This window comes from Leishmania panamensis (genome assembly GCF_000755165.1).
Source record: "Leishmania panamensis strain MHOM/PA/94/PSC-1 chromosome 12 sequence".
Taxonomy (NCBI): domain Eukaryota; phylum Euglenozoa; class Kinetoplastea; order Trypanosomatida; family Trypanosomatidae; genus Leishmania; species Leishmania panamensis.
Genome location: NC_025857.1, coordinates 364,154 through 377,627, shown reverse-complemented (window position 1 = coordinate 377,627; position 13,474 = coordinate 364,154). Strand labels below are relative to the sequence as shown.

The window sequence follows — 13,474 nt, the reverse complement described above, 5'->3', positions numbered from 1 at the left end:
CACACTTCACTGCTTAAGAGTGCATGGGCGTCTGGGCGCATTTTAGTGAAGAAATCGAGATACGGGTGCTGTGGAGGGAGGAGATGCCCCACGAGACGAAGACTCTGAATGACAGAGCTGAAGAAGCCGAGAGAAGAGAGCAACGAGGAGCCTCTCTCCCGCACAGGCACAGGTCCAACCTCTGGCAGAGAGTAGGGAAGCTCAGCCCTGAGTATTTCGCCCTCTACTGCTCTGGCACGTACACGCCAACTGCATTGGGGGGGAGCAGCACGCAGGCTTGTCAGTGGTACACGTACGACGCGTGGTGGCTGTTAATATGCTGACTCATCTCCCACAAGTCCAGCGTGCGGCCCTTCTGCGCCAGGCTGCGCAGCACAGTGCGGATAGAGGCGTCTTGCTCCTGCATGGGCAGCACGCGCAGATAGTCACCCGGTATGTGCACTGTGCTAGCAACTCGAGAATGTGGCGGTGCACCAACACCGACTCCGCCGGTGCCACTGCTGCCACTGCTGGTAGCGCTGCCGCTACCGTTCGTTCCAGCACCGTGGTGGACACGGTGCATCCACCAGGCGAAGCGCTGGAGATAGCGAGGGTCAAGCAGCGCCGACTCTGGCACGTACGTCATCACCGCCTGCTGCGGCGGCTGCGGCTGCGGCTGTGGCGGCGCTTGCAGAGACGGCTCGTCGCTGGAAGACGGAAGAAACGACATCCACGCTGACGTCGCGGCCATTGGTGCCGCTGTGGTCGTCGGCGAAGATGATGAGGACAGAGACGGAGGACTCTCCACGTCCCGGCCCTCCACCGTCGCTGTTGCACGTGCCTGACAGCGCACTGGAGAGGTTGCCGCGTGGGTGGCTGAGATGTCCTCGAGTTGAGGAGAGTAATCCTCATGCGTTGACAACGACCCCGCAGTCACCTCTGACTCGCTAGCCGTAACGTCACGGGCAGCTGTGGAGTTACCAGCCTCATCCATTGCGTGGCTAAGCGGGCTCGAAGGGAGCGACGTCGATGCCACTGTGGCCCGTGTCGCCGCACCTCCTTGGCCACCGCCGTCTAGTGTCGTCAGCGGGGATAGCATTACGGGAGAAAGGTCATACTGCGGGTAGCACCGCGCCAGGGCTCTGCTGAAGCGTCCACTGCGCTGTAACAGCCGTAGCACAGCCGCAGGAGACGGCGTCATGCTGTACCAGTGCTGATACGCGTCGCACTGTATGCGGTGCGATATGTAAAGCGACTTGGAGGCGAAATGGCGCAACAGTTCGTACATGACGGTGATGCGCCGGTGCAGAATAGGAACCAGCGCTGTGAGGATAACACGGGCAACAAGGTCCTCGGCAGTGCTCAGGCAGGCAGTGGTGTGCAACTCCGCAGCCCGACGCACGCTCGTCTGCATGCCGTGAAGAGCCTCGTGTACGGCCGCCTCACCTTTGTGCCTCTCCGCCGCAGGTGATCCTGACACTCCTCTCTCGCTTGCCGTTGTCATAAGCCCGGGTCCGGGGCGTAGTGTATGGTCACGGAAGACGGCGCTCTTGCTGCCGGATCCGACAGCCGCCGCTTTGGTCCATCTCGCGAGAAAGGGAGAGTCACATGCCTCTTGCAGCACAGTACGCCATTCTATTGAAGTCAGTCGTTGCCGCAGCGTTGTCCACATGGCGGTGAAGTACTGCGCCTCGAGCCAGGCCCGCCACTCGGAGGTGGTATCCGAAGACGTACTGGCCGTTGCCGTTGCCGCTGCCGCCTCTGGCGCCCTGTTCATGCCACCTGGCAGAGGAAAGGGCGGAGCTGGATGGGGCGGTATCATGAACCCGAGGATCGGCACGGCTGCCTCGGCAACCTCCTCCAGCCGTTGAATGAGGATCAGGCAGAAGGCACGAGATGGTGCAACAAGCTGCAGCTGGTGCGGATGCCCGCGCGGCACGATACCTACCACGACAACCTCGTCCAGCACTGCATCATCAACCCAGTCGAGAGAAACCACATCGGCGCTCGAGGGTTCGGTGGGTACAGCTGAAGGGAAGCTACTGTCAGAGGTGCGAGGACGATCCTGGCCAGACGCACAGGCTTCCCCGTGGTGCCGATGCCCTGTTGTCATCTGTGCCACCAGCTGCGAAGGTGCGCGGTCGCACCGCTGGACGCCGTCGGACGACTGCAGAGCGGCATCACTCGTCTCAGTCCTGGTGCGCTTCCCGTTTGGTGGTGTTCCGTGTGTAGGCCTGCCGCCTTCCTGTCTGCGGTCCAGCCACCACTGCAGCACTGGGAAGACCGTCAGCGGATCGTCTACGCCACGCATTCGTTGGGCGTCGCCACCTGCCTGCAGTGCGTGAGGGCGGCTTGGCACCGACACAGGCGTCGCTTCGCACGCCTTTTTGCTCCGCTTGGCGCCGTTTGCGGCCGTCACGTCGTCCACCGCCCCGCAGCGCCGGCGACGACCGCTGTGATGGGCGCGCGCACGGCCACAGCACCCATCTCTGGACGCGTGGGGGCCGGTACCGACCTCTTCCGCTGGAAGACCCCCCCTCCTTGCTACTGCGGCCGTCCTGGAAGACGGTTCTCGCTGCGACGCCAGTTCTGACGCTTCCTCAGCTGAAGAAACGGCGCTGACCTCCACAGCGGACGCGAGAGTAGTACCCTGACGCCGCTGCTGTGTGGAAAGTCCCGGGAGAGCCGTGCGATGGAGCACGTCAAGGTAGCGGCGCAGAACAGGTAACGTCAGCGACGGCACCTGCGCGAACTGCACATTAAGGGGAAGACAGCGATAGCAGCGGCACTGGTGGGCGGAGAGAGCCACCGCAGGCATGATGTTAGGAGATGTAGGCGCTGAAAAGCTGCTCGACGGCGGTGACGGCTTCCTCGTCACGGGAGTAGGCGGTCGGGGTGAAAGGCGTGTCGCCCCAGCCACAGCCACGGCATCCTCACGCGCAGGAGGCTCGATAGTGTCCTCACTTTCCAGCGCCACTTCACCGTGAGCAGCAGCGCATTCAGCACTGCGGAGGCGACTAAGCCGCTGCAGCTGAGCGAGCACAGCACCTCGCAAGCTTGACCGATCTTCTGTAGCTGCGACGTTGCTAAAGCTGCCGTCGCCACGAGCAACGCTCACGGAGCGCTTGCTCGGCACCGCAGAAGCGAGAGGAAGGGAGGGAGGGGAGGGTGGAAGCACATGATAAAGGCGCTGTGAATGCACCTGCTGCTCCTCGTAGAGCCCCAGCGTGTCAGTGGTGTAGCTCACAGTGCCGGAAGACCACTCTACAACAGCGCCACACTGCCGCTGTTGACTCGCACGTAGGGACAACTGCTCTGCCATATGATGCTGCTTTGACAATGTGAGCGGTAGGGGAAGCTGCGGACTGCTGTGCAGCGGGAAAAGGGCGGTGCTCAAGGCCAACACATTGGCATCGTCGAGGTCAGTGTCTGTGGGGCCTATTTCAGAGACCGCCGGGTCTGTCGCCATATCAGTCGCCATGAAGGACGGGGCGAGAGGGGCTGCGGCAGCAGTGGTCCAGAACTTCTGAACTGTTTCGAAGTCCGCCGTGAAGTCGGACGTCGCGGCTGTGCACTGTGAAAGTGCGGATTGCGCCACGTCTGGCATGGCGCTCTGCTCCTCCAATCGCGTTTGGCGGTCCTCCACTCTTCGCGAATTCGTGGATGCGGAGTCACCCGTGCTGGGGCTCATGGAAAAGTTGGCCCCGCATGTGTGTCTCTGAAGCAGAAGCTGACGGTACTGCTCGTAGCGAGCCTGCGCGGCGGCAAATGACACCCATGCAATCCTTTCCGTGTGGCAGCAGCTGCCTGCAGTCTCCACCACAGCTGACGTCAGCGATGCAGACGATGTTTGGGGCCCTGGCGTTGGAGCCGGTCGCCCACGGCGCCGCCATGAACTACCCTCACTGAGTGTGCAATGAGGAAAAGTCTCACATGTGGCCGTCACGGAAAAGACCCCTGCTGCCACCGATGCGCCGATGGATGAGACTGACTCGCTTGCTTCTCGTAGTGTAGGAGCGTTGTCGTTGCTAGCCAAGGGCAAGCCCTCAGAGTGCAAAGGTGCTGCAGAGTCTTCGACGGCAGCCTGCCGTGCATCGGTCTCGTGAGCCAAAGCCACTTCCATATCGCTCTCGTTGCTGCTCGGGTCTGCCAGCCGCGAGAGCAACGACTGGCACACCCCACCGGTGAAGAGCACCTCTTCTTTCCACTCCCTCGCGCTCTCCTGTTCGCCACGCTTATGAGGATCGCCGTCGCCGCCCTTGCCGGTGTACGTTGCTGTCAAGTGGTCATGGTCGCTGCCTCCGCACACCGCCAGCGATGTGGCTTGCATGTATACTGGAACGGTGGACGGCACCATGCGCGTACGAGACGCACCGTTCACTGCCGAAGCGCTCGCCACGACCTCTGGCGTCACCGGTGTGCTGGTCGCCCCGCGCAGAAGTGCAAGATGCTGATCAGACACCTTTCGCAAGTGCGCAAGACACTGACTTGTCAAAGGTGTGCGAGGAGGGGGGGCATTGAACCCGTGCGCGGGCGCAGCCGATGAAGGGGAGTTGGCGTCAGCCTCAGCGCGCTTAGCAGACGACGCACGTGTCGCACTAGGTGGGGGTGGCGCGTGGGGCGCGAAGATGTAAGTACACGGCACAAGCTGCTGCACGAGCCGCTCTACAGCAAAGGTGCGAGGCAGGATGGGGGTCACATTGCACAGCTCTACCTCTTCGAGAATGTCAAGGCGCACATCAGCATCGCCTGGGGAGAGAGGCAAAAGACCAGAGGAAGTGCTTTGCGCTGCGCGTGCGCCAGCGGATGACGCAGCAGGGGAGCTTCGGTGCGCCACGTCATCTGCCACGGTACGACCGCTCGCCTTCTGTTTTGGCTCACCCCCTTTGCAGGCCTCGTGCCTTTTGGTGTCGTCGGTGGCTGCGCTAATGGCTGATGCTCTCGCTGAGGAGGATGGGCGTCTGCGCGCGGCCGTCATACCCTCGTGTTGTGCTAGACGAAGTGGAGGTGGGGATCGAGGGCCCATTGACAAATCATCACCTGTCGCTGTACTGTCAACCGGCAGGCCCTGTCTGTCTCGCATATCACCTGCATGAATCTCGCCGGAGTGGAGAGCGTCGCTCTCCCCCTCTTCACACTGTGAGGGGCGCACGATGACAGCAGCCGCGCCAGCAGTACAGAGCGCCTCATACGTGTAGTGATCCGCGTCTAGCCACAGGGTGGCAAGGACAGCTGGTTCTCTGCTCTTGGCGCGCGAAGGGTGAGAGACGCCGGAGGAGGACGCGACAGCGCCACCGACACTGACGGGTGTGGCGCCATGGGGTGGAAGAGGAAGTGGATGAGGTGCTGTTGCCTCTTGCTCTCTAGTAGAGCTGCCGGCGTGCATGGATACATGAAGCACACGAAAGGAGGGGGAGAGCTGGGGGTTTCACGTGGCTTCTCACATCGCGCTGCCTCGTACTCCGCCGCCTTCCGACTCGAAGTTCCTCAAAAGGGCACGTGCCCAGCCAGACGCACAACAGACAACAGACAGACAGAGAGGGAGAGAGAGAGGGAGAGACACGATCTCTGTCATACGACGTCTTCTGCGGTGCACCAAGTGTAATGCCGTGATGGCGCGCCTAATAAGCGTCAAATATGTGGATCGACGACTTTGGCAGCCAGTGCACCCCTTCCCCTCCCTTCGTGCCTATGTGCCCGTCTCTAGGGTACACGTACGCGCGTGAGTACCTCGGTGGGTTATGGGTGCCTCTCTGCACACGTATACCCCCCTCCCCTTGCGCCCAAGCAGCTCCCCAGAATTAAGCCGCCTTGACCCTCTCTAGCTAATGCCGCGATCGCGTTCGCTCTTCGCGCGCATGCGTTGGCGGGCACAAGAGAGCACGTGCAATGCGCGCGACGAGTAAGAGAGTGAGACCAGGAAAAGGACCAAGTGCCACGCAGAGAAAATAAGAGAGAAAGAGGGAGGGAGAGACAGAGAGGGGGGGAGCCCAGTAGAGCCAGGAGGAGGAGGAGAACAGTTCTCTCTGCTCACTAGAATATTATACGACCCACGTGAGCCCATCATTGAGCTGCCGCAGAGAGGCCTCGTCAGCCTTCAGAGCAGGTGCGGCAGTCCTCATAGAAGCTAGCGTATGTCCCGCCAAGAATCCATCAGCATCTGTGCAATATATATATATATATACTATGCTGAGAGAATGCCTCGTAGAGAGTGAATGCTGACGACTAACTCTCACCCACTCACTCGCTCCCTCCCTCCCTCCCCCCCGTTCCCTCTTCTTCTTCCTCCTCAACCAGCCAGCGAGGGTGCGCCAGTCCTGGTGGGGAAAAGGGAAAAAAACAGACGGAAAAAGGGGGGTACACGTGCGCCCATTGCACACACACACACACCCTCCCTCACGTGATGGGGGAGCCAATGCGAAGGCGGGAATATTCTGCACGCACCGGTCGTCGCCATGGTGCACAGAGAGAGAGAAAGAGAGAGAGGAGCCTGTTCCGGTGGAGTTCAGATGAGCTGATGCCGGAAAACCAGCTGCGCATGGGGTTTTCCTGTATTGCAGAGACTCGCGACCGCGGTGTCTAACCGCGATCGCACCGGCCACCCATCGTGCCCCATGGGCTTGGAAGACTGGAGAAAGGACGGACGTCCTGCGCACGTGGCGATTCTGACTGCGGGCAACGCAGTTGTCAGGCTGCAGAAGGAGCGAGTACTGGTGTCCGAGGAGCACATCCATTGCCTCGAGAGCCCCGCTCCACGGCACCCACCTCGAGACTGTTCTTCGCAGATTCATGGAAGTCGTCCGCGTCCGCTTCCAAAAGAAGCGGGTCCCGGCTTGGGGCGGATTGGTAGCAAGTCTGGGAGAATATGCACTACGCCGCCAGTGAGGGGCTCCATCGCGGACTGGCACATCCACAGAAAAGGATCACAACGGGGGCCCTTCCGATAGGCCTCCTCCACATTCACTTAGCTGAATGCAGGTAATATGTCGTAGCAGGAAGGACACCACCGGTACCAGTTCATTCTCCAACGGGCATCGAAGGCGAAGCGGAGAGGTGCGCTGCAGGGCGCGACATAAGCCACAGCAATGCCTCGGGTGGCAAACAGCCCCCAGCCTCAATCCTTCGACGCCAGACTCACCATGGCCATAGGGAGGAGGGGAAGGAGCAAGAAACTGTTCCCGTACCCTGGCCCCAGAATCAGAGACATTTCGGCGTAGCACACGCACTCAGCGCACGGAGTGAAAAGAGGAGTGGTCCTCTACCTCCTGGAGGTGAGGATTAGGCTGCAAGCCCGCTTCCGGGCATGGATATCGCTGCTCGGCAAGCACTCCGCCTCCCACTTTACGCTACTCGGCGATCCCACGGTACGCTACGCTGGGGTGCAGCTGCAGGCGGGATGCCGTCTGGGGATTGGTTCGCTGGTGTGCCTCCACTGTAGCGGACGAGTCACTACCGGCGCCGCTGTGCTCGACCCTTCCCCGATGGTGGCGAACTAAGCTTCCGCAGAAAGAGGCAGAACAAGCGGCGCTACTTCATGCCCGCTGTGCAGCGGCCGTGGATGCTGCGGCTGTGTGTGCAGCACTGCGGCGGAAGCGAAGAGGGAGGTAAGAGGAAGCTGTGGGAGTTTTTATGCGCGTGTCCTGCACAGCTTGCCCGCCTCACAGAGCCCCGGCGATCATGTCGGAGGAAGTTGTCGCAGCACTCGAAGCGGCAAACATCACAGGATGCTACGATTTGTGCAGTTACGTTGGTCGGTTCCGTCCCCCTCTGTGCTGAGAGAGAAAGAGGGTCAGATCAGGAGACAGCTCATCTTGTTGCCACAAGTGGTGAGCACGTGGCTCGCCGCGAAGGGGTACGAGGCAGGCGTCCAGCTGGGCTGCACGCCGTGGCAGAACGTTGTGTGCGACGCTGGTAGGGTAACGGACCAGAAAACGTTGTTATCCCAGAGGCCCGTGCCGGAGGAGTCAAAAGCCCCTCTCCGTGCTCCGCGCCGCTGGCGCGGATGACCGATCAGCTGAGAGACATACCAGCGAGGTGAAGCGTAAGCCCTGAAGTGGTGCAAGTGGTCACAGCACCAATGGCTGGTCCACCCCCTCCTACGCCGCGAGACCTGCCGCGAGTGTGTAAGTTAATGTGCGGATGGACAGCATGCAGTTTGCAGACACGTGTGGTGCACTGATTCAGGCAGCGGACCTCTTCATAGCCACACTCAGCAAAGAAACCGAGAAGGTGTCCCCTTAAGTATGCATCGGCAGCCGTCGTTTCACACCGCAGGGCAGTAGCCTCCTGCCTCGGAGAAAATGCCGCTGTGAAACTGCACGCGGCACCAACTCAAAGCCTGCCAGTGGACTAGCTCGATCGTCCTTTGGGGCAACTGTGGTTCAGGACTCGTGTGGTGCTGGCTCTGACTCACCGATTTTGGTGGCTTCTCATAGGCGCGCCGGTTATTCTCCAAGTGGTTGCATGGTTCACTGTGTCGCGTATCGTTGACCGCGCTGTCCGCGAATTCCCCATGTGAGGAAGGGGAATGGTCTCAGTGGGCAACAACAAATACACCATGCGGCGCATCACACGGATGACAACAACCGGCGCGGTGTGCAACCTCCGCACTGACGCAACAGTGGAGGAGTTGGGTGCCACGGGCATGACGCGAGTGAGAGAGCACCCTGCAATTACCGGCGCACGTTGGGGACAACAGGACCCCGCTCGACAATATAAACTGCGGCAGCGCGCTGCAGCAGTTGAGACGTTGGCTTCCATTGGGTCTGTGGGAGCTTCGCCATACCTTCATGTTGCTGACACTTCTTTCCTCGATGCTTTCCAGAAGGACTCCTCACAGTATCTTACGGTCCGTACAAGGCACCACGGCGGCACAGCTCTGCCTGCCTTACGTGGTCCACGGCATGTTACGAGAAATCCGACAAGCACTTCGCAGAGTAGGCCGAGATGTGATTCAGTGAGCAAAGCACTAAAAAGGGGCACGACAAGCGGCAAAGGGGAGCAGAGACATGAAGGGGGTCGGATGGGCAGTGGGGCGTGCTCGGGAGACGTGGACAGTGGAAGCAACGCGAGAGAGAGAGAAGGGGCCACGGGGACACTCGGGCCCCTTCTCAAACAGAGCGGCAACTCTAAAGCAGTACTGGCAGGCGCAATAACGATCGCGCTCGCGCTGGGCAAAAAAGAGCAAAACACCACCGCCTCCCCCCCCCGCCGCCGGCCCCGTCGCCCCGCGCTGTGCCGCGCAACGGTGAGTAAAAACGACGCGCAGAGGAAAGTCGCACAGCTTTCCCACTTTCCCCCCGTGGGGGGGCGCCCGCGCATTCGCCTGCTGGAGCACCAGGAAGAGGCGTGTAAGGGGGAGGAGCGAGCGAGAGTGCGTCGGTCGCACTCACTGTCCGGCAGCGTCCCGCTCAGCCCCCGCGCCATCGTGGAGAAGTCGAGGCGCGTGATCATCACGTTCGTGTAGTCGACGCCCGCAGGCATCTCCGGCAGCGTGCCGGCATACATCGCATTGATTCCCGCCACGCGCACGCTGGACACAGCGCACGTCACGCCGCCCCACGAGCAGAAGTCGCTGCCACTCCACGTGCTTTGCAGCTCAGGGATCGCGCCCGCAAACGCCTGCAGCACCGCCAGCGTGTTGGACTGCTGCTCGGCGGTGAAGTCACCCGTCACGGTAGCGCGCACAGCCGCAGCAGCGAGGATCGCCGCCAGCACCAGCCAACGCGTGCACCGCATCACTTCCAACCAGCGGCAAGAGGCAAGAGGTGCAACAGCCAATATGGGGTAGGCGTGAGAGGTCGGGTATGGAAGAGAGGCAATAGAGGAAACGAGAGGCGAATCGGGCGCTTGCGGTCTTGAACAGGTTGGGTGTGCGCACACGGCATCATAGACCTCACTACGAGGGTACCCGGGGGAAGAGGTGAAAGGGGCTAAGAGTCGAAGCGCGAGAGTCGCGCATGGCAGGGAAGAAAAGGGAAGAAAAGCGTGAGGATGTATAGGAAGGCGTGAAGGCAGTCGGTCGAGGGGGTGTTTGGAACTGCGCCCACTGGAACACAACGGGGTGCGGTGCCGAGCTCTGCTGCCTTCAGCTGAGAGAGCTCGGCACAGGTGCATTCGTCAGGGTGTCCCTCCACGGTGAGCAGCGCAATAGCGTCGCTGAGCAGCAGCAGGGGGAGGGCGGGGTTCCCTGAGTGCTGCATATCCACTCACTGACTTGGGGAGTCACTGCCCCCCCTGCTGCCGCCCTCCTCCTTCCCTCCCTCGTTGTGAGCGTACGGGGTGCACTGCATCCCGTCACCCAGATCGAAGGGACCGAGAGAGATGCTCAAGCGCACGGAGAGCGGAGACAGTGGGTGCCGCAACGTCAGAAGGCCGAGCAAAACAAGAAAAACAGCGTCGCAGCATCATTAGGTTGAGTAGAGGAACACCAGTGAGACGGAGATAACGTCAAGCACACGCGCAAACGATTATTGCATGTGCGCACATGTGTAACGGATTGCAGAGCGGGCGTGGCAGTGGTTGGCAGGCCGAATTGGAAAATGGAGAGAGAGGGCGTCGGAAGAAAAGGGCTCGAAAAAGAGAAAAAAACGCGCGAGGAGGACTCTCTCCACGCAGCTGATAAAATTTAGTGAACAGAAAGGTGAGAAGACGAGAGATCCGGGGGAGACGGGTGTGAAGGAGGGAGAAAACAGAAGCGCAGGCACACAACCCGTTGAGATGCAAACACACCCACAAAGCTGTTCGAGCTCAGGCTGTCTCCCCCTCTCTCTCTCTCGCTCTCGCTGTCGCTGTCGCTTTCCACGGGGCTTCTCGCCCCTCGGTCACACGCATCACAAGTGCATTAAAAACTCACGCAAGAAGAGGGAAGAGGGGAGAGGGAAAACATACATCTGCCCACAGCAGCCCACAGGCGTATATCAGAGTGAGGGAGAGGGGGTACCGACGCCGCCACCACACTGGAGCGCTCACACACGGCGTGAGGGTGCGAGGGATAAAATACAAAACAGAAATCAAGGAAAGAAATAGGAGAAGCAGTGCTTGGCTCACGCACAGGGAGACGCACCGGGGGGGAGAGGGACTAAGCGCGCTAATGCGGAGTAAAAAAGAGGAGGAGGGAGTTGCGCGTATGAAAGAGACTTTACGAAATAAGGAGAGAGGCGATTCAAGAGAAGTCTCCAAAAAGAGTGAGAGAGAGGAGAGACTAAAGAGAGACTAAAGAAGTGGGAGGGAGGGAGGGAGGGAAGACGGAGAGGAAACGGCTTAACGATCAGCGCCGTAAAAAGGGAAGGCAGGGCGAGAGGGAGGGAGGGAGGAGAGAAAAATCAGCCGGATGCATACAAAGGCGACAGAAGAACACCGCTAGTCCGCAAGAGGAGAGTGGGCAAGAAGGGGGCATGCGGAGAGACACACAAGAAAGCGCGAGGGGAGGGGAGCGGGATGGCGTAGCGGGGGTGTCTTCCACGCCGAGATAAGAGAAAAGAAAAGATGTAAAGAGAATACATAGTGAAGGTTCACACGCACACACACACACACACACGAATAAGCTCGCGAACACAACAGCTGCACGCGCGTGGCGGTTGGGTTGGAGAAGGAGAAGGCGCACGGCACCTGTGCGTGTGTGTGTGGGTGTGTGTGCGGCGTCGTTGGGCCCGAGAATATGCACTGCACACCCTCCCTCAACGTGCTTGAGCAAGCAGGCGATCGCTCCCTCTTCTTCACAAGTGCGAAAGAAAGGCGGGAGGGGGGAGGGGAGGGAAGAACGAGTGAAGCCGTGTCGCCGGTAACAAGCGTATAGTTGACCACTCCAACAGGGAGGGTATGTGTGGTCAACTGCGTCGCATACATCGAGCCTCCTGGCTCAAACCTAGTAGAAAGCTACTTGATGTGCATTGTCGCGTAGTACTCACGAGGGTGAGCTGGACACACGCTCATCCTCTCGGCTTGCCTGTCCTCGCATGGTGCAGATGTGAATGGGGGGGGGGGTTGGATGTGCGGGGCAGACTCCAGCACGCGATCGACAATGAAGGCCCGAGCGGGACTGCAAGTGGCTATGCTAAGAGCGAAGCCAAAAAGAAAAGCAGTCGCACTTGAAGCATAAGGGCAGTGGGAGGGTGCACATCGAGAGGCCTGGAAGATGAGCGGCGGCGCCTGACAGCAATGCTCCTCGCTTAGCTCGCACGGTCCTGCAGAGTAGGAGAGAACAGCTGACTAAAGCCCCTCTCGTGTAAAAAAAAAAAATGCGAAGAAAAGCGTTTCCTTCGCCATCGAGAGAGCGACAGAGGCTCATCTGAGTGGCTGTGGAAAGGTGGAGGAAGGAGAGCAAGGGTGGAGGCTGGAAGGCAGAGGAAATGGAGTAGGGCAGAAGGCGATTCACGAGCGTCTGCAACTCACTGTCCACGGCGAACCTCCCCCCACCACCACCGCATAGAAGCCACAGCCCGGGTGAGAGCCGATGGTTGGCCACATAAGGAGAGAAACAGATAAACAAGAGCTGGCACACATGCACAGCTGCACGTACCAGGGCGTGAGTGCCGACACGGGAAGAGAGAGACAGAAGAGACAGAAAAACAATCGGCACATCCAAAAATGGTGTTTGTGCGTGGTGGCTGTCGTCAGACCTCCTCACTAGCCGGCAAGGGATGAGAGAGGAGGGGAGCAGAGGAAGCCCGTGCAGAACAAATAAGAGGGGGTTCGCTTCACATGAACGCAGACCTCTCCTACGCCAGCGCTCTGCGATGTGGCATTGCTGCTGCTCGCGCAGGTGGTGATCATCGATCCTCAACAGAGCCGGTGTCACGCACCGCAGTCCATCACAACACGTTGGAGAGACGGGAAAGGAGGAAAAAGGGAATACGATGAAGTACTCGGGGAGACAAGCGAGCATCATCATCATGAGAGAAAGGGATTGGACGAATATAAAAGAAGTGGGGCCTAAGGAAGAATGTGCAGCTCGGATGCTGAAACGAGGGGGGTAGGGACCACACACGCAACCGAACACACACACACACACACAAGCCACACGAAGGCTTTCACACACGAGATGCGCACAGGCTCACACGAAAGGGGAAATAAAAGGAAGACGAGGAAGAGGCGCACCCGCAGGGGGGGGGAAAGAGTGCGGGAAAAATTTTGAAGAGGGGCGAAGATGTGCGCAGCGGAAGACAGAACACGAGACTGGGCCCCAGATGCGAGGGCATCCTTGAGGAGTGGGGCTATGTAGTGCGGACCGCCACAAGCACATTCGCAGATTTACATCAATGAGGAAGGGAGGAGGAAAAGGAGGGAAATGCGTAAGAGACAAACCACAAAGAATTGGCAAAATGAGCAGAAAAATACGACGAGAGGTGAAGGGCCGTGCGCCTCAGAAAGACGTAGAGGGGGGAGGGGAGGGGGGGTCGGTGGGTCCAACGCAAAATGTCCCCATCGCCCCGCATGCCCCACACCCGCACATCGCCACGCAGTTTATGCAACCCCACTGCCGCTGCTCGCATGC

The 13,474-nt window shown here is 59.9% G+C and overlaps 2 protein-coding genes across 2 annotated transcripts; both read right to left on the bottom strand.

Moving 5' to 3' along the window:
* Positions 1-280: 280 nt before the first annotated feature.
* LPMP_120770 (hypothetical protein) lies at positions 281-5,365 on the bottom strand (the record flags this gene model as incomplete). The annotated part of the gene is made up of 1 exon (XM_010698756.1): positions 281-5,365. One exon carries the CDS (start codon positions 5,363-5,365, stop codon positions 281-283), a length of 5,085 nt encoding a protein of 1,694 aa, XP_010697058.1.
* A 3,401-nt stretch (positions 5,366-8,766) lies between these two features.
* Positions 8,767-10,095, bottom strand: LPMP_120760 (surface antigen protein, putative; the record flags this gene model as incomplete). The annotated part of the gene is made up of 1 exon (XM_010698755.1): positions 8,767-10,095. One exon carries the CDS (start codon positions 10,093-10,095, stop codon positions 8,767-8,769), a length of 1,329 nt encoding a protein of 442 aa, XP_010697057.1.
* Positions 10,096-13,474: the final 3,379 nt, after the last annotated feature.